The sequence below is a fragment of the Drosophila erecta genome, unplaced genomic scaffold (assembly GCF_003286155.1).
Source record: "Drosophila erecta strain 14021-0224.00,06,07 unplaced genomic scaffold, DereRS2 tig00000000-arrow-pilon, whole genome shotgun sequence".
NCBI lineage: Eukaryota > Metazoa > Arthropoda > Insecta > Diptera > Drosophilidae > Drosophila > Drosophila erecta.
This window is the reverse complement of record NW_020825194.1, coordinates 20,590,522-20,615,999: the sequence shown is the minus strand read 5'-3', so window position 1 is coordinate 20,615,999 and position 25,478 is coordinate 20,590,522. Positions and strand designations below refer to the sequence as shown.

General features: G+C 45.1%; 1 protein-coding gene across 4 annotated transcripts in view; it reads right to left on the bottom strand.

The window, feature by feature from the left end:
- Window positions 1–914: 914 nt before the first annotated feature.
- The window catches only part of LOC6551886 (protein tincar), a 63,440-nt gene continuing 38,876 nt past the window's right edge, over window positions 915–25,478 (bottom strand). For 3 of the 4 annotated variants that reach the window (XM_026976669.1, XM_015154763.2, XM_026976676.1), the window contains 7 exons: window positions 19,510–20,191; window positions 19,104–19,219; window positions 14,198–14,432; window positions 6,156–7,958; window positions 4,979–5,435; window positions 2,937–3,666; window positions 915–2,143 (listed from right to left, as the gene is read on the bottom strand). In XM_026976669.1, the coding sequence (XP_026832470.1) occupies window positions 1,298–2,143; window positions 2,937–3,666; window positions 4,979–5,435; window positions 6,156–7,958; window positions 14,198–14,432; window positions 19,104–19,219; window positions 19,510–19,807 (4,485 nt within the window). In that variant the 5' untranslated portion in view covers window positions 19,808–20,191 and the 3' untranslated portion in view covers window positions 915–1,297. Of the gene's footprint in view, window positions 2,144–2,936; window positions 3,667–4,978; window positions 5,436–6,155; window positions 7,959–14,197; window positions 14,433–19,103; window positions 19,220–19,509; window positions 20,192–25,478 lie in introns of those variants that run through there. The other variant, XM_001979672.3, reaches the window with a different exon arrangement.

Sequence of the window (25,478 nt, the reverse complement as noted above, 5' to 3'; positions counted from 1 at the left end):
TCGGATCGTTCAAGTTCTGTGATGGGTGTGCTTTTCAAAATGTATTATATTACTAATCAGTCTTGACAACAAAAATAAATACGACCGGCCATGGTAGTGCTCCACCAAAAGGGTCATCAACTGAATCTAGTCTTTGTTTCAGATATGATTCCAGAGCACTTAGTGGCTCCGATCCAAAACAGGAGTACATTTATCTACTTACGCAGGGCACAAAAATCAAAACAAGTAAGCGGGTGTATTGCGTGTACTGGGTGCACAGGGATGAGGTCAAAAGTCTTGTGCGTGTGAGATATGTATGGGGCGTGGATAGTATTCATTCGTATCATACATTAGATAATGTTCATATTGTCGCTTTGTTACATTACATTTTACATTCATCTTAAACGGTAAGCGTTGAGAGACCATAGAAAATACATATGCCAAAGCCTTGCTGGGTGTCTATCCTCTATGCCGACTAGCTGAAGCATAACGTGTTGGCTAGTTAGTGCCATAAAATTACGATGTACCACTTTACAGATTAACCTTACAATAAAAACCATAGAATTGCAGCTTAAATTCGTATGCCTTCTGTTCATTCCAATTTTCGTTCGTTTGATAAGAGAAATTGCTTAGGGGAAATACTTTGAGTGCTTGCACATGATCGAGCTATGATATTTTATTCTTTTCGCATTAATATTTGCTTAGGTCTTACACTTAGCTATCGATATTCATTCATATATGATATGATAAACTTTAGTTTACATTGATTACTTAAACTCGATTAGCTTATTATCTTACACATTGTATACGAGCATAGCATGTATAAATATAAATATATATTGTATTTAGATTTAGCCGTAGACGTAAGTGTAGGTGTAGTTTAGATGTAGATATAGTTAAGCTTCAATTCTCAATTCTTTTTAGTGGGTCGTCTGGGTGGCAATTAGCGCTACACTCTTGAGTGGATCGTCGTCAAGGCAAAGCAAACGAAGAGTAATTTAATTCATTTGGGGTCCGGTAACCAGCTGATCCTTTGGAAGATTAGTGGATTTGGTATGGCTTCTCTGGGGCCCGGAGCTGTACAAAAACCGAGAGGCTAACTTAGAGCGTTATGGGATATAGGGACTTACGGCATTGCAAGTAGGTAAGGCTATGGGTTTAAAAACCGATTGCACCACGGCAATCAATGCTCATTGATGTTCCATGCCGTAGAGCAATCAAACTTTAACTTATGACTTAAGGGGTAATACATGGTGCGCAATGCTCTTTGCAATAAGTCTAAGTTCATAGTGTAAATAAAGTGGGATCCCTGGCCATCCTAGTGCAGCTGGGCCGTCACATACAGTCCGCAATCCTGGTCGGAGGCCATCGAGTAGTTGGCGGAGTCGCGATCCTCCGGAATCGTGGGATGCGTCTCGAGCGGCAGCTTTGCGAAGGCGTGGTGACCAGCTCCGTAGCCCAGGTGTCCGTAGGGCGACTCCGCCGCCTTGGTGACGTGCGGCAGGCGGCGCAGAAAGTGCGGATTGGAGTAGCGCACTCCATTTGGCAGCGTGGTGTGCGGCTGCTGTTGACCACTTCCATTTCCCAGGGCCACCGAGGCATTGGCGTAGTGCATACTGTTGGGCGTCATGAAGCTGGAGACCTGCGATGGCGGCAGTGGTGGCATACCGCCACCACCCATGGAACTGGTCATTGCCGAGGTGGAGGCGTAGCCATTACCGCTCCCGGCGAGCTGCTGGCTGTGACAGCCCACCGGCAGTGGCATCGTGCTGCAGTGAGCCGTGTAGTCGAACTTCTGCTCCGGAACCGAACGCTGCGGCGGCAGTGTGGCACTATTAATGACCGCCGATGAGGCGGCGGAGGGATCCGCATTGAAGCTGGACATGCGCATGTTGGTGCAGCGACCGTAGGGCTCTTCCTGTATGGGCGGCTGTGGGGGGCGTGGCGGCGGCTTGCTGTTGGCCCTCGGCCGAATGATGACCTCCAGCTCCCGCTCCTCGCCCGAGTGGACGCCACTGGAGGACTCGGAGGGGGCGCGTTCCGGCGGTGAGGTGGTGTTGGTACTTTCGGTGGTGGAGGTGGTGTCGCTGCGCGGTGTCAACGCCTCGTTGGGAACGCCCGAATCGGCGCGACGCAGGCAACGGGGTGTGGAACTGGAGGCAATCTGGGAATGGGGCACAAACATAAAAAGAGAGAGAGCAGGGAGTCAGTGAAAGTGGTCAAGGAGCTGCTGGGATAATGAGAGATTCTAGGAGATGACAGTAGGGGCTCTGCTTCAGTGTGGCCCCTCCTGCAAGTGAAAACGAAATCAAATCAAATCGGGCAGACACTCTTCGTTCCCTGCGCCTCATCCTGCTCCACCAGGTCATCCATCAAACCGGAGCACTAATTCGGACAGTGTCGCTGCCGCTGTCCCCCAGACCAGATCCCCACATTCCCACATTCCCAGTCCCCAGGCCATGTCCCCGTGTCTGTGGCCCTGGCACTGATTTATGCTGTCTCATAACAGCAAACATAAATCTCAGCCTGCTGGTCCAGGGGCGTGACATGCTACACGCCCCTACACGACGACGCATCGCCTCCCTGCAATCCCACATGCAAATCACCCAAACAAGAGCACAAAAATATCCGCAGTACACTATGCCAAAGGGAAGTACTCTAGCTGTGGGTACGCCTAAATGTCTGGGAATTTGTTGCATTGGCAAGGGGAACTTCAGTGCAAAATCTAAGGGGAATCATTATGTAAACTATGCAGCCCCACTCTCAAAATCGTTAAGCTCTTTTGGTAAGTGCATGAATTACTTTTAAAAGCTTTACAATAAGAGGATCCTGATTAAAATAATATCAATACTAAAAATTCCCCCCTAGTTGAATTAAATTATTTAAAATAAGCCCGATTTTATCAGAGCATCCACCTGTAGTTTGAAGCCTCACTTGTACCCACATCCTCCACTTACATGCGCTTCGTTGGTGTGAACTGCGACCGTGACCGGAGCCAAGGGGCTGACTAGATGCTGGTGCGGATTGCCCTGCTGCTGGAGAGGATGCTGAGGTGGCTGCTGCTTCTGCTGCTGCTGGAGAGGATGCTGCTGTGGATGCTGCAGCGAATGCTGAAGTGGATTGTGGTGGTGCTCGGGCGACAACTGCATCATCTCGGGCATTGCTTGAGGAGCGCGTCCGTAGATGCCGGCAGAGTGGGGCATTACTGCTGGTGGCTGAGGAGCGGGAGCTCCCTTCATGGGCAGCGGTGGAGGTGGTGGCGGCGCCTGGACCTGGGCCGACGGCTGTGGTGGCTCCAGATCCCTGGTGGATGCGTAGGTGATGCTGTCATCGCGCACACAGGCCAGCAGCTTGCCCTCCTCGGAGATGTTGTCGTCACTGATGCCACCCAATCCGCTCAGGTTCGCATAGTCGTGGGGATTTCCATGGGCAAAGGAGTGGGCCTGCCGCTGCTGATGTTGCTGCTGATGGTGATGGCTGGCCGGCGGCGGCGGAGGAAGTTCGTCGTACTCGGAGAGGTGGAGCAGACTAACCCCCACCGAGGTGTTGCTGACGCCCCTCTTCATGCTGCCCATGGTGATGCCCACGACGGCCCCGGCGGTGGCTGCTCTTAGTGTCGCGTACTCGCCGTCGTCAACTTCCCCCGCAGCACTGGCAAAACATACCGAGGCTCCACGGCTCGTATGGCTGGAGGAGAAGGGGATCCGGTCAGTGGATGATATACTACCAAATTAAATTGCCGCCTTGTGTTGGTTGCCACCAGGTCTGTCCGGCACCTCGGGGATCAGAACGAGCCCAAGGAAACGAATCATTTTGAAAACTCTGCATTTTAAAGGCCTCATGTTGTGAAAATAAGTGAAAAAACATTTAATGTAAGAAAATGGTTGAAAAGTAGCCTCTTGTCGGCTATAAAAATGTAAAATTGTTTCTTTATAGGCCACAATTATAATAAAACCAATTAAGCTTATGTTGCTTATCACAAAAAAGATAATTAATTAATTAATTAAGTTTGTTCCTAGTTCAGATTATTTAAATTGAAATTTCTTGTAGTACAAGTTGGTAATACAAACTGGTAATATTCTTCATTATCCATCCAATTACTGAAGCTTTTTCACAGACCTCTAAAATCCATTCTCTTCCCTGGAATTCGTTTCAACACTGTCTGTGTTAGTTCAATGGTTTTCCAGTTAGTTAAACAAATTACCAAGGACAACAACAACAACACGGCGACATCGACAACAACAACACATAATCTGCGAACGCTTTGTTTTAGTAGTAGTTAATTGTTAATTGAAATGCAATTCGCCCACACTCAATTAGCTAGAGTTAGTAGTAATTAAGTTCTAGTAAATCAAACAATTAAAAATAAAATAAATAAGAATCGTTTTTAAAAAACAGGCGACAAGCGGAACAAAATAGTTTCTCATTATTATCCTTCATCCTCTATACATACATGTCTCTCTATGGATATATACGAACATATATGGATAAATCGTTTTGCTATGTTTAATTGAACAATCGTTTTAGTGGACAAACAAATGCTTAAACTAAACGAAAACACAAAAGTGATTATATAAATGGGCGAATGTCAGAAGCACGCACGAATCGAAACTAAAACTGAGAGTACAGTGCTGGTAAATGTGGGGTAAATTTGGTGTGGCAAAACGCACCACTAATGACTAGTGTTGGGCAATTAGTTTTCAATAATGGCTCTTCCCGACAATGGGACGTGCAGAGGAAACACACCAATAAAGTGCAAAATGAATGAATTAGCAGTCTAGGTAAGAACGAAAACACAAAATCACATGAAATTCCTGAAAAAAAGTGCTGGGTGGTTTTTTGCTTTTTTTTTTTTGGCGGTGCAGTGTGTGTGTGTGAAGAAAAAACAAATGAAACTAGTTGCTATGGTTAGAGTTAAGAGAACGGACAAGTACGGAGCTTGGAAACCCGCAATGCTTTTGTTGTTTTGGTTGTTGGTAGCTAAAAAACGATTTTTTACCGCTTGCCATCAGTTTGTTCTTGGTCACCAATTAGTAGGACATCATCAGACGTACTCGTAACTTCGTTGAAGGTGACCTTCAGCTTGGGCGAACTGGGCGTCAGCTTGGGCCAGTATATGTCCTCCTGGGCGGCCAGTCCCATGCCCGTGCCGCCCATGCCCCCATTAATGCCCCCACCCAATCCCATTCCCAGTTCCGTGCTGGTGGCCGTGCTCATCATGTCCGGCTTGGAGTCGCCACCATTCACCGTGGTGCTGGTGGAGTTGCAGCCACTGCTGCTCGAGTTGCTTCCCGTGCGCTGGCCACTGGACATCAGGAGCGGCTGGGCGCTGGACTTGCCCAGCAGTCCGCCGTAAGTGCTGTCCAGCGGGGGCAGCTTAAAGTGCCAGCGCCGCTTGATGGTCAGGCAGAGCCAGATGACAATCCATAGCAGCAGGTGTGTCACTCCGACAAGAGCTGCAAAATCGAAGGGGAAAGGTGAGATGGTGACGCTGCCCAGGTGAAAGCGTAATACGGTTAAGGCGGCAATCGGCCGTATGACAGCTTAATTGGACCGAGCTGCAGTTCGATTGTCTCGCCCCCAGTGACACTTAATACGGCTCCTTTGTCTCATCGGGCTATCTAAGCCCCGATTACCGCTCACCCGACGGAGAGCCAGCGTCCAAACAAGGCCGCTAATTGGCTTAGACCACAAAACATACCTAAGACCGAGTTCAAGGCGTCTCCGGTGCCCGATTACCGGCCATCTAATTATGCAAATCTAACACTTAATCGATTGGGGAATCGGACATTGCGGAGATTTGCTCACTACCCCTCTATCTAAAACATCATAATCTGAAGTTATCGCTTTTAACGGGGCTGACACTTAAACTTCCACTTCTTGACGAAGACTTAACGGCAGCCAAATCCATAGTATTTCTAATTCATTTTTTATTCATCCGCATGGTTAACTTTGCAGGAAAAGATTTAGCAACATTTAGTTAAATATTTTTCTAGCTATTACAGGCCGAATATTATGATGAGTTTTTCTAAAAAATGAATACATTTCTTTAATTTTAAGTGAAGTATACCCCAATAATATTTAACTCCGCATACTTTACCCATTTCCTAGTAATATACATTTCAAATTTGGTAGATTGTTTAGATCCCTTAGAACCTTATCTATATTCTACTCACCAGCTAGAAAGGTGGGGCAGTGCAGGTTGTTCTTGTAGGTGGCACTGAGATCGTTGAGCAGCGGAGCCTTGACCACCGCCAAGGCAAGGACGAAGCACAAGGAGGCGCAGTGGGCGAAGTAGATCCAGGTCTGGTGGCTCTTCAGCGTAATGATGGAGCGATCCCGCATCCGGGTGGCCAGTCGTCCGTGTCCGTACAGGTACATGACCATGGAAGAGGCCAGCACCAGAGTGGTGGACAAAAGATACAATGCCAAAGTGACCACTGCGTTCAGGATGAGCCCCGGCTGATGAACCGGCATGGCCTCGGCGTAGATCTGTAGCTTGTAGAGATTCGAGATGCCCACATAGCCGAGTATGATGTCCAGGGCGGCCACCACCATCTGGAGGCTGAAAACGCAGGCAAAGGCCTTCGAGGTATTCCAGAAAACGGCCGGATACCGAACGGACCACACCAACAGGGCGCAAAGTAAGTTCACGAACTCGGCGCTGGGTGGTTGGGAGAAAATTGCCACATCGATGGGTTTATCAATGCCAAAGAAAAGCTGCAACATTCCGGCAAAGCCATCCAGTCGGACGTAATCCTGCCCGGCCTTCGGACTGTTTGGAGCAACAGGAGGTGCGGGAGTCAGAGCGGGCACCGCCTGAAAATCACCATCCTCCAGCTCGAAGTCCTCGCTCTCCTCGGGCTCCTCCTCATTCGATTTGGCTACAAATTCACTGGAATTAATGTTGGCATCGCCGAGCAGATACTCCGGCTCGATTTCAACGCCGGCTGCCCGCTTGGAAAGCCGCCGCTTCTGGTTCTTCGGTTTGATGGCAATGATCTTGGAGTTGGAGGCCGAGACGGGCGTCGAGGGAATCGGTAGCTCCGGCAGCACCTCGGGCTTTACGCGGTGGATGCTGCTGTCGCGCGTGGTGGTCTCCTCCTCCGGAAAGCTCTCGAGGATCGCCTGCTCGTGGGAGGCCACATGATGGCGACGCGGTGGCTGCTGTGGGCGCTGTTTATTGTGATGCTTGTGGTGTTTGCGGGATTTTCCATGATGGTGATGTGCTGGTTGTCTGCTGGTTGGCATCTCCGTAGGCTTAATAGTGGTGGTGGTGCTGGTTCCCCTAGTACTTGTTGTTGTGGCTGTAGTGGTCGATGTCGTTGTCGTAGTTGTTGTTGTGGTGGATGTTGTGCTACTGGAGCTGCTGGACGCGGCCCCTTTGCCCAGAGTTCCCAGTTGTTGCCAATTTTCCTCACTCAACTTGTCCGCATCGGAGTTCGCCTTAGTCGTTGTGGTGGTCGTTCCAACTGCGGTTCTTGGCGGCAACTCATCGAAATCTGGCATAATGACAGTTCCCCCTTCGCCGACACCCACACCCTCATCTCCATCATCTTCTTCGCCTCGAATCGCCTCCTCCAGCTCCTGGCGCTCCTCCTCGTCGATGTCTTGATTAATTAAATCGGGCACTTCAAAGTATTGGCCCTTGCCCGCATCCAGTTTGTTGGTGATGGTTGTTGTCCTGGTCGTCGCCGTGGTTTTGGCCGCCTTTCTGCCGTTTGCCATCTTATCGGGTCGCAGATCGAACAAATTGTTATTGCCCCCGGCTGGCACTCCTCGGATGGCCGTGAACATGGTATCGTTGAAGTAGTCCTCCTCGTCCTGTTCCAAGCTGTTTGCGGTAAAGTTTAGTCTGCCATGCTGGTGGTGCTGCTGCTGGTGCTGCCTGGGAAAGGGTGTGGCTCCCACCACCGACATGGCCATCAAATTGCGTCGATTGATCACAACAAAGTCCAATTCAGTGGCCCAAATTTGCTCTGGAATGGTAGAGAGCGAAAGGGAAAGATTTTAGGGGGTTTGTGGATTGATGGCTGCTCAAGTACATAGAATTAATTGCTTTGAACTCGGCAAGGAAGGCAAGTGGCTTTCGCATCTAATTCGAATACATCACGCAGGATTACATGGTAAGCACCTGTTAAGGACCAGCGCACACACACTCCTTGCATAAACATGAGCTTGTGTAATAAGCAGGATGCTTCCTGTCTTCCACTCGAATCCACCCTTCATCCGTGTGGCAATCGTTAATTAAATGAGGCATCGATACTTGCAGGACTTCTATAATCCACGCCCCGTTGATTATTAGACGGGTACAATGGGCTCCGCTTCCTTGCCTGAATCTCAATGAATACCAATCAAGTCAAATCAATGACGACCTGAACTGGAATGTTCAGACAATAGGGAGCACACGCTGTATTTCGACCAAAGCGAAGGCCAAAAGAGGAAAACAGAAAACTATTTTTCCGGCAGAACCCATTTCCGTTCGATTCCACCCCAAATGGGAAAACAATGCACACAATTCCAGCATTAGGCAACATGCCCGGCCAGTTTCGGAGGTCTAATTAGGCGTACACTGGAAACATATGAACATATATGAACCTCTGGTGCCCCTACTTTTCATCCGATCTCCTTAAGCTTGCATGCATCCTCAACTTTCGAACTCCAAAGTAGATACTTGCAATGGTCTCAATGTCTCATGGTTATTACGGTCAGACCCTGGTAATGCGATTTATTGGGACTCGCTTGTCCCTCTAAGTTCCTTTGTTCCATAGAAGGTAAGGAAGGAATTTTCCAGTGAAGTCTGAAAACCAAGCAGGCGAGCAGAAAATCACGATTCCTGTTTCTTAGAATTCGGTGCTCTACAATAAACTTTAAAGGGTACAAACCATCTGAAGCTGTTTATTGTTTATTTTTTAATATTCGATAACTTTGCTTTGCGCCACGACTTTTTGTGTGAACTTTGATAATTAGACAAGTTTGGCAGACTTTGACATTAATACATTGGCATTTTATACATTTTACAATTAAGAGGGTAATTTATTTGAAACTTTACTGCTAGAAAAATGTCATTAAGGAGTTCAAGAATCAATTAACCAGTTTCTTGAAAGGCAATTTATCAAGAAATGATCCAGACACTTCTATTGACAGCGCAATGCCTTTGGAATCAAAACAGGTAACTTTCTTGCCCTAAGCAAATATAAAACCCCCTATTTTTCGGCCAAAACCGCATAACTTTCCCACCACCACAGCCCCTAATCCCAATTAAATCCGCCTCGGAGTCACAAATTTGTTTGTCTTAGCCCAGTTAAGACGGCGCTGAGCCTTGCAAAGATCCAAGAAAGCTTTCTAATTAGTTTACTTTATGATGTCGCTCATGGCATATACATAGCACCTATAGAATGCCCCTGTTAATAATGCAGCGCCCAGGAATGAAATGAAAATTTGCCAAGTTAACACTTTCATAAAATAATTTATTAGTCGAATTGCTTTAAGGACGTTTACCCAGCGGGCGGTGGGAAATAAAAGAAAGCCACTAAAATGGGAATTGCCGAGCAAATATTAAAGACAATGGCCCGAAACGAAGGCGAAGGACGATGGACAAAGGACGATGGACGCAGTGAGGCAAGGATGGGCGAAACCCACTCGAAAGCCAAGAAACACGAACCGATGTGGAATTACAACAATGGCTGCCATAATAATATGTCCCTTCTGCCGTTGTCGTTGTTGTAATGGCCAAAGACGATGCTGGCGAAGCGGCAAGTGGCTCGTAAAAGCGACAACACCGAAAATCTGAAGATTAACCCGGGGCTCCCAGCCTCCACATGGCATCCTAGCCACCCAACCAGCCCATCCACCACCCATCCTCCCTCTGGATTATGCCAATGACAATAACACCAACGAGAAAAAACTGGAACGAGCGGCCGAAAGGACGGTGTGCGAAGATGCCGGAGCTCTGGGGATAAGAGTAATGAAAATGCGCAAATCCAACTCCGGCCACGGCAACCGGAGGCGGAGGTGGAGGCGGAGGTGGAGGCGGCGACTTCCAGCTGCGGTAATAGTTGCGATAAGACGGCCCCACCACCCGCAACCTGCAACCCAAGCTCGCGCTCGTTAAGTCTTTAGCATGAATAATGATAAGTTCTGCGAAGCTAAGCCCATGTACAGTGGTGGTACGAAAATGAGTTACACTGCCGTCCATAATCTTAGACTCACTTGCTAATTGCAATTTCCAAATATCAATGTCACACATTAGTCAATATGTACCATGCTATGTATAATTTGGAATATTTGATTACTCTTTGAGTATTTTTGATTATGCCGCTTACCGCCGCTGTGCGTGGAACTTGAGCCACTTGCGGAGCACCAATGGAGAAGGCCACCCACTTCGTTCACCCACCCATCCATCCAGGAACCGCCTGGTAATCTGAGCCGCGCTGTTTAGCAGCCTTTTATGCGCTCAATATGGCACTGGACTAGGACCACTGCTTTCCGCCCACTTTTCCCGGCTGCCCACAGCCGTTATCATCAGAATTTTCATTTGTTTTTCGCCAGAGATGTCTGCATTAATTATTTATGAGTGCAGGATGGCGTATAAGTGATTTCGCCATGAAATTGTGCTTTGCAGTGATTTTTGTGTCATCTACTAATGAAATTAATTAACGAATTGTGGCCACTTTCCTTAAACACCTAACTTTCTTTCAGTGTTCTCTTCTGATGGCGACAACAGCTGCAGGCCGTCGGAAACTTTTTATTATAATATTTTAATAAGTCTTCGCTTACTTTGTGATGTAAATGAGGCAGCTTGATGGGTCAGTGGGTAAGTAAAGAAAAGAAAATATCAAGATCTCGGAAAAATCGTTTGCTTGGTTTGAGAGTGAAGTTCAATTAAATAGTGGCCATAACCGCAAACCAAATTTTCAAAATAAAACCGAAAATAATGACCGTATTATCTTGCCATTTCAGCTTTATTCTCTTATTGTTTTATCTTTACCACCCTAGTTTTAGAAGTTCTTCATTAGTCCTTAATTAACGGCTTCCAAGACAAACACTGCGTATACGGAATTTCTCAAAAGTCGTTAAAGTTCGCCCTGAATGTTATGAAATGCATTTGTGGCCACATTTACCACTCCTTTTGATGGCCTTCATTCCTGCAGCTTTTTATGCGAGTTGGTCGAAAGTTTTAAAAGCATTTTTTATGATTGGCTTCGCCTAATTGCGCCATCCTTCTGTGCTCCCGATATTATGCTAATATACAGAATATAAACTTCAGATCCCTTCGCACCTCTTAGGTTCTACCAGCCAATCATGGGGCGTCAATCAAATTGGAGAAAATTTCTAATTGCCGGCTGAAAATCATAATTCCCAACTTACTAGCATAAGCGCATCATCAACCGGGCCGACAGGCCAATCTTGGCCAGCTTAAGTCTTTAGGGATGTCAAACGCGTTGACAAATTGCAAGGGACAAAAGAGCAAGGAAAGAGGAGGAGCAAAAAAGATTTAGAAAAGGGAGGAAAGTGGAGGAAAGTGGAGAAGAAAAGCCAGCCAGCCAGCCAGCCAGTCAGTCGAGCGTGAAAATGGCGAAAACGGAGTCGCGAGACAAGGCATTGCACTTAGCTTGACCAGCTGGCCCCTTGACCCCGGGCCATTCCATCCATAAACTCCATTGGCACCACCCCTTTTGGCCAAGTGCAACTTTGGCTTTGACTGCACATTTTATTTGCGCCGATGATTTTCTAATTTAGGAGAGGGGTGCCGATGGAAAAACAATTTCCCGCCCAGCATGGATTGCCCATCGACCGCCGATAGAATGTCTGTCAGCGACAAGAGATCGACTTTGTGGCACTGAACCAGCAAAAACAGGGCAAAAAAATCAAACAGCAGCATCACAAACAACAAAAACGACAACGAAATTAATTGAAAAATCACACAGGGATGGCGGGAGCGGATCCTGCATCCAAGTCACTCAGTTAGTCAGTCAGCGAGGATTTAAACTCATCTCGTCATGGTTTTTATGATGCCAATCCAACCCAATGCCCCGCTGTCGGTGCCACATTTTTAATTTAGTCCGCGTGGCAGCGATGCTCCGATGGACCGATGGTCCAATGGTCCAATGGTCGATGCCATTGTCTTTTCGTCCTGCCCGCCTGTCCAGCGATTCACTTCTGTACTCCGTTTCCCACTGGTTCAATAAACCGGCCAACCACTCCCGACCAACTGCTGGCCGGGGACTTTGGCTCTGGCTCGGGTATCCACTTTAAATGTAGTAAATTTTGATTTGCCTGCCGATGTTATAGCCTTCCATCATTGTTTCGCCCATCGCACCATCGCGATTTTTTCCCTTTTGCAATCCCAGCTGCCATTCGTGGCCATTTAGCGAAAGTTTTTGATGGAAAATGGTATGTGTACTTTGGCGGGCGGCTTAGCAACTTTAAATGCTGAACAAACCTTTTAATACCAAGCTGGTAAATGTAAGTTCATGAAGTTATTTTTCGATTTCAGCATACACCTCGTTATCACGAGATAGTCAAAGGAAAGATACTGAGATGTTCCGAAGTTGTCGGTGGGTAATATGGCTAAGTAAATGCAACCTAGTAATTTAAATATAAGTAATTTCAAGATGTGTTTCACATAAAATTCTCGCTAAAAAACAAGTGTTTCTTGGCACCAGCCTGCTCCAACGAAAGTTGGAAAGTTGGTAAGTCCACCCTCATTATTTTTGCCAGCGTGTCAATAACTGTGGCATTAGTTTACTGGGCTGCCAGGACGGCGGCGGCACCATGTGAGACTCATCGAGCCAACTGTCAACAGAGGCGCAAGCACACGTGGAGCTCCCAGGATGTGGTGTACAAACAGCGGCCGTCGATGCAACGTGGCCAGGACTCATTCGCCTGGTGTCCTGCTCACAGTTGGCCAACATTTGCACAGTTTTGGGTCGCTTGACTCGTTTCCGCAGCGATGCCGTTGCCGTTGCCGTTGCCGTTGCCATTGCTGCTGCCTTGTTATTAACATGGCTTATTGCAGGCCATAATGACCCCTTCACCGTCCTTCTCCTCCTGTCTGTGTCTGTGTGCTTGTGCATGTGAGTGAGCGGTGTTTGCTCCTGCGGTTGTTAGCCTGTGTGCTCGCTCGTTCGTTTGTGTTTTTGTTTGCCGAGCGGTCGGGCTGTATATGTTTGGCCAGCAGATTTCCCCAGCGATTGCCTTTGAAGCTGCTGCTCCGGCAGCTCCTCGGAATTTTTTGTTTAGCTGCCTTCGGAAATTCCCCTAAGTTCACTTTGTTAAGCGTCCTTCAGAGCATCCCAAACTTCTTGGTTAAACACTTTGGTCCTGGCCCACACATATGCCAGCGAATTTAAATTGGCCTGCTCATTTACCCTGCTCCGCGATTTTCCCCCGAGAAAGATGGAAATTGCAGCCAATTTCAGTTCGTTTAAAGGACAATAAATTGAATTAAAAACGGAATGGCAAACGCGATTGCGAATTGATTGCATCGACAATGGAAATTATGATTGATAAAAAGCCCAACCACTTTCCCCACCCCTCGCCAGCGAAAACCGCCTCCACTCATGTTCATTTTAATAGTTGTCATCAGCGACAGCGGCAGTGTCATCGCACCATCAATATGACAATGTACAACGTGGCGTATGCTTGACAACAATGAAAGCGGGGATAAATGCGATTCGTGCTCGGCAACATTGTGCATGGGTTATTCTCCTGCCCCATTGCCCTCCAGGATTTGCTTTTCCGCGGGAAGTGCTTAATCGACATGCAATAAAAAATAGCTACAAAAGTAGCTCTAAGGGGATCGAAAGTTTCAGTTCCCAGTGAGTTTTGCAAGTGAGGATTCTCCTCAGATGGGATAATTAGTAATAAGAAAAGCCATACAAAGATTGTTTCCAGTAGTTAGTTTAAGCTAAAAAGTATCTTGAAAAATCTATCCCGATCTGTAAGTTAATTTCGACTAGCATAATGAGTAACGTGTGGCCACACATTTCAATATAAGCCAAGTTCGATAATCACATTCAAACAGAAAGAAAAGAAAATGATATTTTAACGCAGAGAAAGACGTGCACCGGAAGTGCTCATCTGCAAATAAAGCAACATGGCGTACACTTCCGGCAGCTTCATATTGCACCGCTGCTCTGCAGCATACTTATGAGCGCCATCCGTTTCTGATTTCGCCCATTCAACGCGAATCCTGTTGGTTAATTAAACTCACCTTTTGGCAGCAATCCGTTCTCAATGATGCGAGCCTCGAGCAGCAACCTGGGCAGCAGCAGGCAGAGTGCAATCAGGATGTGGACGAAGGCCGCCGTGGGTCCGCCGTGGGTCCAAAGGGCTCGCAGGGTGCCGCCCCGCGACTCCTCCTCCAGGCCATCGTGCGGGGAGAGGGTGCAGCGCCGCTCCCTGGCACCTGTGGCCAATTTAATTCCGTCGTTTGCCAAGTTGCCAACCTGTCGAGTAGTCCGCAAAATGCCGAATTATTAAAATGAATCTATATGCATTACATATAATTTGGTTTTCGACTAGCTGGAATGGGGGAATTTATGTATATAGTTCACATATGCAAACGATCTGCCAGTTGGGTGGATTTAACTAAGCGGAGCCAAGGACTTGGCAATGAATGCTTATTGATTCAGCCTCGCTTTCGCTTTTCCCTCTTGGGCGGAAATTGAAAATTTCACAAGACTCACTCCACTTTCTGCGAAATGTGCATGCATATGCAATTTCAATTTCAACTTCTCTTATTTGAGCTGGAATTGTTTAGTGAAACACAAATGCCAGCTACGTACTGGAAGAAATAAGTTACAAATAATTTACAGGGAGCTAAGCAAATTCAAACTAAATATTTGCTTTTTATATGGCAATTGTATGGCACTTTATAAATATATGAAATCATTGCATGATTTATTTTGTTACCGCCAATTAAACACATTTAAGCGGACTGATGACTAACAACTTTTTATCCTTTGATTCGGCAAGCTGAAGGTCCTTTTTTCCATTTATTTCAAAGAGACTAGTTTTCCTAGAAACGGTCGGCTGTTGATAATGATCAAGAATATATATATTTTATATGTGCGCATATGTATCCTTAACTGCGTGGAAAACTTCTGACTAAAATCAGCCTTCTGAATGCCCTCTATAGGGTCACAAAAATAGGAAACCAACATTCATATGTGTTCAATGAAACCTAAAGTGATTTTTTTTTGTCACGGGCTTATTAATAATTCACAGATATGTTCCACAGTCGCTATTTATTACCGTGATTCATAAGCTATAATCAACACACTCAGCGCGACAATCAATTAGTATTTGGATTAAAGCAATCATGAAAGTAATGCGATATGTGCATGATTTGAATTTAGTTTCAGGCTGCCTAAAGTTACACATTCAACTTAAATTATGCAAATTATTAGGTATGGGATATCAAATTTTCTCAAACCGAGTGGCATCCACTACTCACTGAATAAATTACCCAACTGTGAATCTATCAAACGGAATGGCATTTCGCATTTCATAATTGCCTGCAACAGGCGACTGGCCAAAAGGGACGACATCCTTGGTTGACCGCACACCAGTCCAACTGCATGTCGAACAATTTGGTGTACACGTCCCTGGGCCGCGGGGCCATTATTAAAAAATCTATCCACAAATAAAAAGGACTAGAAACAGTACATGTGTAGGGCAGAAACAAGAATGCGCACAAAAAGTGCTTTTGTGTTTGGGTTTTTAATGCATTTTTTATGCGCTCAAAATGCGAACACATCGCGATTTGAGCGACAGAGTGAGGCAAACCAAGGCATTGCGCATACGACGCGTTGGCGCATAAACAAGAGCAACAAATAAAGGAAACGTTGCACGTGACAAATGGCGAAATGAAATATTTATATACGCGCACCATGCAATATACATGCATCTATTATTTTTCCCACATAAAGTATATATTCCCACGCTCCCCCCACATTTGTTTCCACGAGCCAGAAAAACGAAATAAACGAGCATTAAAATCACGTGCTCACATTTATATGTACATATAAATAGAGGCGAGCTTTCGGGCTTTTAAATTAAAAGCAAGCAGGCATCAGAATGATGAAGGAGCAGGATCTGAATCAGGATCTGAGCCAAAACCACCATGAGCTCCATGAGCACCATGAGCAGCAAATGGAAACCGACTCGTTCACTTTGTTTGGGCTTGGTTTGGTTCCGACGAGCAACAATGATTGCAATTTGCAAAAAGCGAAGTGCATTCCAAGTGCTGGCGGGCTTGGGAAATCGCTGAGTGCCAGGCGGATAATACATTTAGATGTGCCAACATTTCGCGGCTCCTTCACCGCAGGCAAATCATCTCTAAATCATGTCACTGCGATTACGCCTTCATTAACGTCTTGGATGTGGAACGAGCACAAAGATGCTTTACGTCTCCTGGCGGGGATTAGTTGGAAATCCAGGTGCAGAAGGAAACCATTCATAATTTCAGTTTTTCATTTTAAGGATCTTGGATAACTTTGACTTTATAGAAAATTCACTAATAATGCTTCTAATAATGATCCTAATAAACGTGTGCCATAAACTCAGCATATTCTTACTCATATTCTTTTCACCCCATCCACGTTGGTCAGCCATTTCGTTAGGGGCACTTGCCACATGTGGAGTGGCGGAATAGACCATTTCATTCATTCGTTTAATTTCGAATGCTGTGCAAATATGAAAGTCGCAAAGTTTGTGCATCTCGTTGTTATGGCTGTGACAGTTGGCCAGCAGCTTCTGTTCCTTTGCCCGCTTTGCCCAATTGTGCCGGCTTTCCACCGCTTTTACCACTTTCCAATTGCCTCAAGTCTTATCGCTCCACACATACTCGTACCCGTAGGAGTTGAACGTAATTGTGTTGGTCTGTTGGTCTGATGGCAAAAAACTAAGCAAAACTATGAACTTCTGGCCCTGTTCCTGTCGCCCCTCCTGATTTCGGGACCCTGAATCCTGGTTCCTGCCGGGGTCCTGATAGCCACGCCTCAATGGTCAATGTTGGGATTTTAGTTTGCAACCAATTTCTGTTCGTTGTCGTTTGTTGTTGCCTTTTATTAAACGTTCGGCGACGTGTGATGAACCCCTCCACTTTCCCCTTTCCCCATGGCTGTCTGTGTTTTTCCCTCCCTTTGTCATTCAGCTCGTTGGCGGTTTTTGCTGCCCCTCTACTTTCCCTATTTCCCACCCGCTTTCCACCCACTTTCCACCCACTTTCCACCCATTTTCCTTGCTTTTCATCGGCCACTGTCTGGCCGCTGACTGATAGGCAGCTTTTGCCAGGCTGCGTTTTTTGGCGGCTCCTGATGATGTTGGTTGTGTTTTTGTTGTTGATGCTGTTCTGCCGCTTTTGTGGTTGTCTGGCCGGCGGTGAAAAGGAATATTTGCATACAATTTGTATACTCTTTTATGGCGAGGAAAGTCGCACACAGTGATTTTTGTGACGGCGCCATGAATATTAATACCGAAATCAATGGGAAATTGAATAGCTTTGAGCTGGATTTTCTTTCTTTGTCAATTTGAATAAATAAAAATAGAGCCCCACAACAAAATGGGTGTTTTAGAATATTTAAGGGAAACATAATTTGAAAATTATTTAATTTTATTCCGTATTTTGGGGGGTTTCTGAACAAACATAAAAGCATCGATATTTAAAGTCACTTATCTAATTTAGAGCCAATATTAGTTCTACAAAATACTAGTATGTAAGAAAGTAAACTGACGTACTATTCCCAACATACATCTATTTAACCAAAGCGCTTTTCAAATGTACTCCCGTGTTTCCGTTAGCAAACTGATGCTTCTGCTCCAGGAGGAGTATAATCCCCCCTTTCTGGGCAGTAAGTTCCATACTTAATGGAATTGTGTATTTGGGGACTGAAAGGGGTGTGCAGCTGGCCGACTCTGTGATAGGATCTACGGTCAGTGTGCTGTCACAGCCAATGGACAGTCTGTGGCGGACTATAGACTCCAGTCCACTCCACTCCACTCCACTCCCAATTTGCCTAGTCCATATTCCGGCAGCTTCCTTCCATTTCGCTTGTTTTAAAAACAAGCCAATTATTTGTGAAAACTTTCAGTTGGAGTGGGTGAAAGGGGTACCGACATGGGACGGGGAAGGGGACCTAGAATGACAGGAGCTCCAACGCCAAGATTCGCATCACCACACCAAGCGAAAAGTGGTGGAATCAAAAAAAGTTATACTTGGGAAATTGCTACTCAGGCAAATAACAAATATAATACTATTATGTGCATATATCCCTATTAGTTTCCTTCAGGAAATTCACTTGAAATCAACGTAAGTTCGCAAAGCAAGTATAAATTCGGTACTTTGTCTGATTTCTAGTGTGAAAGTAAGATTTCGATGAAGAAAATGCTTTTCCAATGCAGACAGCATTTTGTTTCCGTGTGTCTCCTCACATCTGTCTTTCATTTTAAGTGGCTTTTATCGGAAACAAGTAAAAGGAGTAAATGGTGGTGGAGTGAATGCCGTTTGTCGGTGATTGTATTTTCCTATCGAGCGTGTGCCACCATCGTCTGCCCGCTCACTTAACAAATATGAGATAAATAAAACACTAACTAAAGTATGGAAACTATATGTGCAGCTCGGCCAGAGGGAAATAGAAAGGGAAAACCATAATTGCATTTATTATACTGATAAAAGCAGAGACACTGGGAAAGGGGTGAAAGGACCTCGCACACAGAGCACACACACACAGCAATAGAATGTGTGTTTGGCATGTGTGTGTCCGTGCTGTGGTGTCAGCCATTTTGCGGATCAGCTGAAAAGGACCCACAACGTATGCTCCTCCTGGTCTGCGGATGCTGCCAGTGCTGTTTTTGTTTGCAAATAAATTTAATAACGTGAATAATGCCACTAAAAATAATTCACAAGAAACCAAAGAGCAGCCGCACACTGGCAAATGGAGCCACTGCAGCGGCAGAGACAACAAAAAATTTAATTATTGAGTGCAACCGAGTACACACACCGGCAGAAAAAGGACACTCCCATACACAGTTAATTATCGCAGCAGCATGCTCCCGGTTAAAAGCCCATTGGAACAATGCCATCACCACCAGCACCCCATAAGCCAACCACTCACCTTAAATACGGCCGAGGTAAAAAAGACCGGCAGCAGGATGAACACCACTCCAGATAGCACGATCTGCAGATTCAGCTCGGCCACAGGCTCGATTTTCCAGGGTATCAGAGAGCATCCTGCAGGGGAAAATATATGATATAGTATCTCTAAATAATAGTTTGCTTTGAGTATATGAAACATATGCAATTGGCATATTTAATAAAAACAAATCAAGCATAAACCACATACATATATGGAAATTTAATAAAATTGATTAAACATATTTAAGTAACATGAATTCTCAATTCAAGTGAAGTAGTTTAGTCAAACAGAATGGGATATACTTTGAAAATGTTTGAAATTCTTAATCCATCTGTTTCAGCTTTCAATCCATCTGTTTATGTGGCAAGCCACATCATCAACTTACCCAAGAACCTGTAGGCTCCGTGCATGGCCAGGTATCCCTGGAACAGGGTGAGTAGCACTCCGTACCAGATGGACCACAGCGAGTTGAGGTGCAGATAGCTGCCGGAGTCGTGGCCGGAGTGCTGGAGGCTGGTGTAGCGGCTCTGGTGGCGCTTCGACTTGATGTACTTGGCCTGGAGCTGCTGCTGCTGCTGGGTGAGGCTGCTGCTTGCCGTGGTGGCACTCGTCATCACGGAGTTGCAGAGGCTGGAGTTGAGGCTGCCGCCTCCGGAGGAGACTCCCTGGTGCTTGCCACCCATCTTGGTCGGCGTACTGGGCTTTGTTTGGCTTTCGACGCTCCGATGGCTTTTGTCGCTGCTAGTCGGGTTTTTATTGCTCTGAGCGACAGCGAATAATGTTGCGAATAATGTCAATTTCTGTCTATCGTCCCGCACTATTTGTATTGATTTTATATTGATTCTGAACACTGATTTTCTATTTACTCAAGTGCTGCTGTTGCTGCTGCTGATGACGATGATCGTGATGATGAGGCTGCTCATTGTTTTTCCCATTTCCCATTCCAGTGGGTAAAATATGTCCGCTGATATGGCTCATTATAGCGTCCGACGCTTCTATTTGCTGGCGCATATTTGTGGAAATTCGTGTCGATTTCCCACACTTTGATTGACACTGATTTGCTGTGACTGCAATGACCGGTAGGAAAATAAATGTGAATTTTAGTTGTGGCGAGAGTAAATACAATACAGTTTTAGCTAAAATAGGCAACTTAGAAATCTCAATGTTTAAGCACACTTTAGAAACGCACAGGAGCATTAATTTAGTTATAAACTGCATTACCTATAAACTAACTGATACCCGTTACGCTGCACTTCAGCTCCACCTAGCGGGGCTTTCATTAATTGCTCTTTCTTTTAAATATATGAAATTATTTTTAATGGATCTAGTATTCCCTTTTCACGATCAACGGCTATTTTAATATACAAAGAGAAACCTAAATAGCCTAATGTTCATTCGAATCTGTGTAGGGTATGAGTTTAATCAAATAGTCAAATCGTCAAAATAATTCCCAAACATCCGCCACCTGCCGTTTTATTGTAATTATGCCTTTTTAATCAACCATTCGATTATGTAATTAGGCAAGCAATTATCAATCAGCGGAGGTCTTTAAATATTCATGACATTTTTAAGCCCACTTAAACCATAAATAATTAATTGTCCTGCGCAAATCCGAACCGTATTTTAATTAGTCACCTACGAGGATGGCATCGCTGCTGCTACACGACACATGGCCAAATTGACACGCTCAAATTGGCAACAATTTAAATAAGATTACAACTCCCAAAAAGGGAATGAAGGGGTGGTTAAACTATAAATCAATCCGCTGGGGGAAATGGAGGAGAAATTGCCGACCGTACGGTGTCTGCAAACCAATTTGGCACATGAGAGTTACAGTTCCTGCTGCTTTTCGGAGTGGGGCCGAGGATATTGCTGTTGCTATTGGGTGTTGCATGCAGCATGTAGCATGTTGCTGGCGCTGTTGGCTGTCGCATAATTAAGCCAAACCTCGTTGCCAGACAGACAAATGCGTCGGAAGCACCGCAGATGGGGGATTGGGGAGGGCGAGACAGAGGCAGAACCTCCAGGGAGGAGCCTCCTTTGTCTGGGCCCTTGTTAAATGCGTCGCGGCTCGTACTCTGCCACATCGGAAGCAGCATAATTATAGGCCACAGGAACACTAAGCCAAAATCAAGTAGTTTGCGAAAAAAACTATATAAATGTATAGGTAATCAAAATACCTAATTGCATGCAAATGATTGTAAGCATCAAAAGGTAAGATATGTGGTTAAGATATTACTAAATGTAAAGATATTTTAGGGTCTTAGGGTGGCAAGGCTTCCATTTAGTTAGATTCTTTCTTTCAATAGCTTCCTCGAAACGTAATACATTTATCATGAGTACCATTTTTCTCACTGCACTTACTGCAGTTTACTAACTGTAAGTCAGGTAAACTATTTGCAGCTTTGCGTGTTGCAGTTGAATCTAACACGTGTAGAGCCGTTAACATTTATGCCGCCTTTCAGCAAATTTTGCGTTTTGTTCAACAGCACCGCGGGAAAAGTGTGGAAAATGGGAAATGGAAAACGCAGTTCCTTGGCCTTCCCTCACCTCACATTCCCTTTGTGCGCTCCGTTTGCCATGCGAAAATTATAAAATGTTTGCAATTTGTTCGCGTCGACGTTGTTTGTAATTAAAGGTGCTGCAACAACACATTTTACAAATGGCCAGGAATGTGCCCTTATCCGTGTTTTTACCGCTGCCCCGTAATTGACCCGATTTAATTGATAATGGCTGCTCTCTGAACGTATTGTCAATGGCACAAGCGACAGAAAAATGGCAGTAAAATCAGAATATCAGAATATCAGAATATCAGTTGACCGTCAGCAGTAAGCCATTGCGATTTAATGTCCTGACAATGATAAGTATATTTTTACATTGTACATTTTATATTTATAATTCAGTTAACCAAATAAAATCCGTTTTCGTTGCAAAGTAAATCATTAATAAATGGAATTTCCGTTCAATTAAATATTATTTGCGCAATTTCAAGAATCCAATACACTTTGTTAGTCCAAAGGAAATGTTAATCCTGAAACCTAATACACTCGACGTTTACCCTCAATCTGCTACCTTATCCACACAAACTCCGGCTGTAATTCAAACAGTCTCGGCCAAGATCCTGTAAGTCCTGCTCGTTTGCTCCTATTGATAGTAATTTGATGTTAATTACAATCTTCACCAGGCACACCCAGAGCAACGAGTCCTGTTTCATGTTTGAGTTCCGTTGGCCATGTGCCTTTGTAACCGGTGAGAAGTGGAGGGTGGTTAATGTGGACCCAAGGCAGTGCCACTCCCTGGAGTTCCTCCATCCTTCCTGTTTTGACATACCAACATGAGATTAGCCAGCCGCAAAAGTCATAAATGCAGATGTTTACATTTCTTTGCTCCCACTACCAACTCCTTGTCCTCACTTGCTTCCTTTGGGCCATTTTCTTTGTCTTTTGCCGGTGCAGCAGAAGATGGGGCAGGTGGCTGTGGAATGCGGGTGGTTGGGTTTTGGGTTTTGGGGGTGGTCGTTGCGGGTGGGGATGTGTTTTCGGGAAACAGTCGAGAAGATAGACCAAGAACTTTGCCCCTGTCCTTGGGGCAATTTGTCGCGTTCGCACGACTTTTACGCAGATGAAACAGCCACTTTATGGGCGCTGAGAGGGGTGTGAGTACACAGTAAAAAAGTGGACCTATTACTGTGATGGAACCCCAGAAATCATGGAATTCTGAGGGCTAGTTACGTATCAAACGAATCTTTAAGTTTTAAAAGATATTGTTTCTGCGTGTAGTATTAATGTACTTTTGAGTTAATGTCTGGTTTTACAGAAAGTGCATCTTTCCCTTTCTCTAAGTGCATGTGTGTTTGTCCCTGGCATTTCCTTTGTGTATTCCTGCGTAAAATTAAAATGTTTTGCTCTGGCAGCAGAAAAAGATAGCTTGGCTGCTCCTTGCTTTTCCGCATCCCCCCGCTTGTGTTGTTAATGCAAATTAAAAACTTCACTTAACTGCATTTATTTGGTTAGCACAGTGCCCTCAGTCTGTCATACTCTGCTTGCCACTTTCAAATTCTTCAGGTTGCCTGCAGAACGAACATATTCCACCTTTAGTGACTCATACTTTTGGAATGCCTTGTGTACCCCTTAAAGGGCGCAGACTCCAGTTCCGCCCCCAAAAACAAGAGGGAGAGTAATACAAAAAAAATATGCTAAATGGCACTTGGCACCCCACAGCCCCGCTCATTTTCCCGCTTTTCTCCCCACACGCTTTTCCCCTCGAATTCCAGGCTCACACATTGCCTTTGGCATTCTCAAGTAGGCCACTCCGGCTAATTTATATGGGCAAGCAGCTTTTTCTTTCCACTTCTGCTTCATTTATCTCGCTCCGAATGGAGAAAACCCGTCTGCATTTTCCACACCAACCCCACTTTTATTTTTGATGGCCGAACGAACGAACGGTCAGTGCTGAAGAGCTGAACAAAGAAATACAGTCGCAATTTTCATCTTTGTGAAATTTCCTTGGTGCTTATATATTTATTTAAGCTTTCATTGAGTTGAGGCTTTCTGCCTTTTTTGCCATTTTGCATAAATGAAAATGTTGCATTTTCCTCGCCGCATCATTTACTCTCGTCCATTTCCCATTTTTCTCTCCATTCAAAATCAAACACAATGAAAACTCGCTTTCTTTCGCCTGCATCTTGGCAGTTGGTTTTTTGTTACCGAAAGCGTGACAAATGTGAGCACACTGAGAATTTAAATTGGCAGGAATTCTACCAAGTAGCGACGAATAAATTAAGCAATAAATTGCTTCAACGCAATAAAGCAAATTCCCTTTTAAACAAGACTTTGCAGACTTCAAAAAGGTTAAAAGACGAACAATAATCTTTTTTCCAAACTTAAGTAAACTTTTCTGGCAGCAGCATCTCTTCTCCAGCATCCAAAATTTCTATTCACATTTCTGCAACAGCGTGACTCACTTCTTATACGTATTTTCAGTCAGAGTTGCCAACAAACATGGACAAAGGAAAAAAGGAGAAGAATTTATTTTCTGCATTGGCTTGCAAAAGTTTTTGGCTTAGTCGTATGGTGGGTGTGGAAAACGGGGGGCAGGGTGGTAGCTTGGTTGCACGTGGCATGTTTTGAATTGGATTTACACATGTGTCGAGTTAATACGTGTTACACCCCTCTGCCCCCTCGTCTGATGAAATTTTTTTCAATTTCAACTTTCCAGCACCCAATACGTGAGTGAGCTGAAAATGTGTTGCCGACTTTCCGGGGCAGCCGGAAAATCCGCCAAAAAAGGTTTAACCCAGAATGGGTACAATTAATTTTGATTTATTTTAGAGGGTGTACGACCAAACACTGTGTTTGTGTAAGCTGGCAGAAGGCTGGCTCATAAGCTGTTATTAAAATCAACTTTTTTTATTCCTAGCATTAGAGCGCAACTAGGTCATAAATGCCCTAGGAAACCCGAAATCACCCAAAAACGGCAAAATAAACATCTACCAAACAAAAATAAAGCCACAAGGGAGGTAGGTAAATTTATGACTGCAATTAAATCGCTTCCAGTGGGAAAATAAAATTAAAGCAAAGCATAATAAACTATATAAATTAGAATGCGAATCGCATAAAATGCCGCCAAATAAAAGCGAAGCACATTGTCTGCATGTAAATTATCGCATCGAGTGGGCGCGCTCACTGCACCACCCATTCGCCACCAAAAAAACAAAACCCACCATCCAAAGCCCGGGGCAGCAACAAATGAGCCACATGCCACCACTTGCAGACGGTCTAAGCCAAATATCGCGTTGAAATGTTACCAATTCTGAGAGCGCTTAAATTGCGTTACACATCGAGGGGTTGATGGGTTACCAACCAACCCTCTACCCCCTACGAGCTGGATTTTCCGTCGCTTGCATTCCCGTAGAGCACTTGGTCCCCCGGCTGATTCCGGGTCGTAAAACTGCCGGGGAATTTATCGCATTCGAATGGATTTTTCGGAGGGTAAATTTCCGGCGGGGTGTTTCGGCACTGCTGTTGTGCAATCGACGTAGTCAGCGGTTTGCTGTTGTTGTTCCTGTGCACATTGCATGAGTGAGTTGGGCAGACTCAAAAAAAAAAAAAAAAACAAAAAACGTATTCAAAGCGAAAACTTTTGCCGCTTAAGAAAATCGATGAGTCCCCCGAACAACATCAATGGGTTCCAAAACCCACCCTTCGGTTTTTCTGCACAGGTGGGTCGAAAACCCAGAGCACGCCATATTAAGCGGCATTTTGTTTTGACATTTCCTACGGGTTGCCTACTTTGCCGCAAAAAACCAAAACAAGAAGGAAACGTTTTTTTTTTTTTTTGGAATGGGCAAAGGTT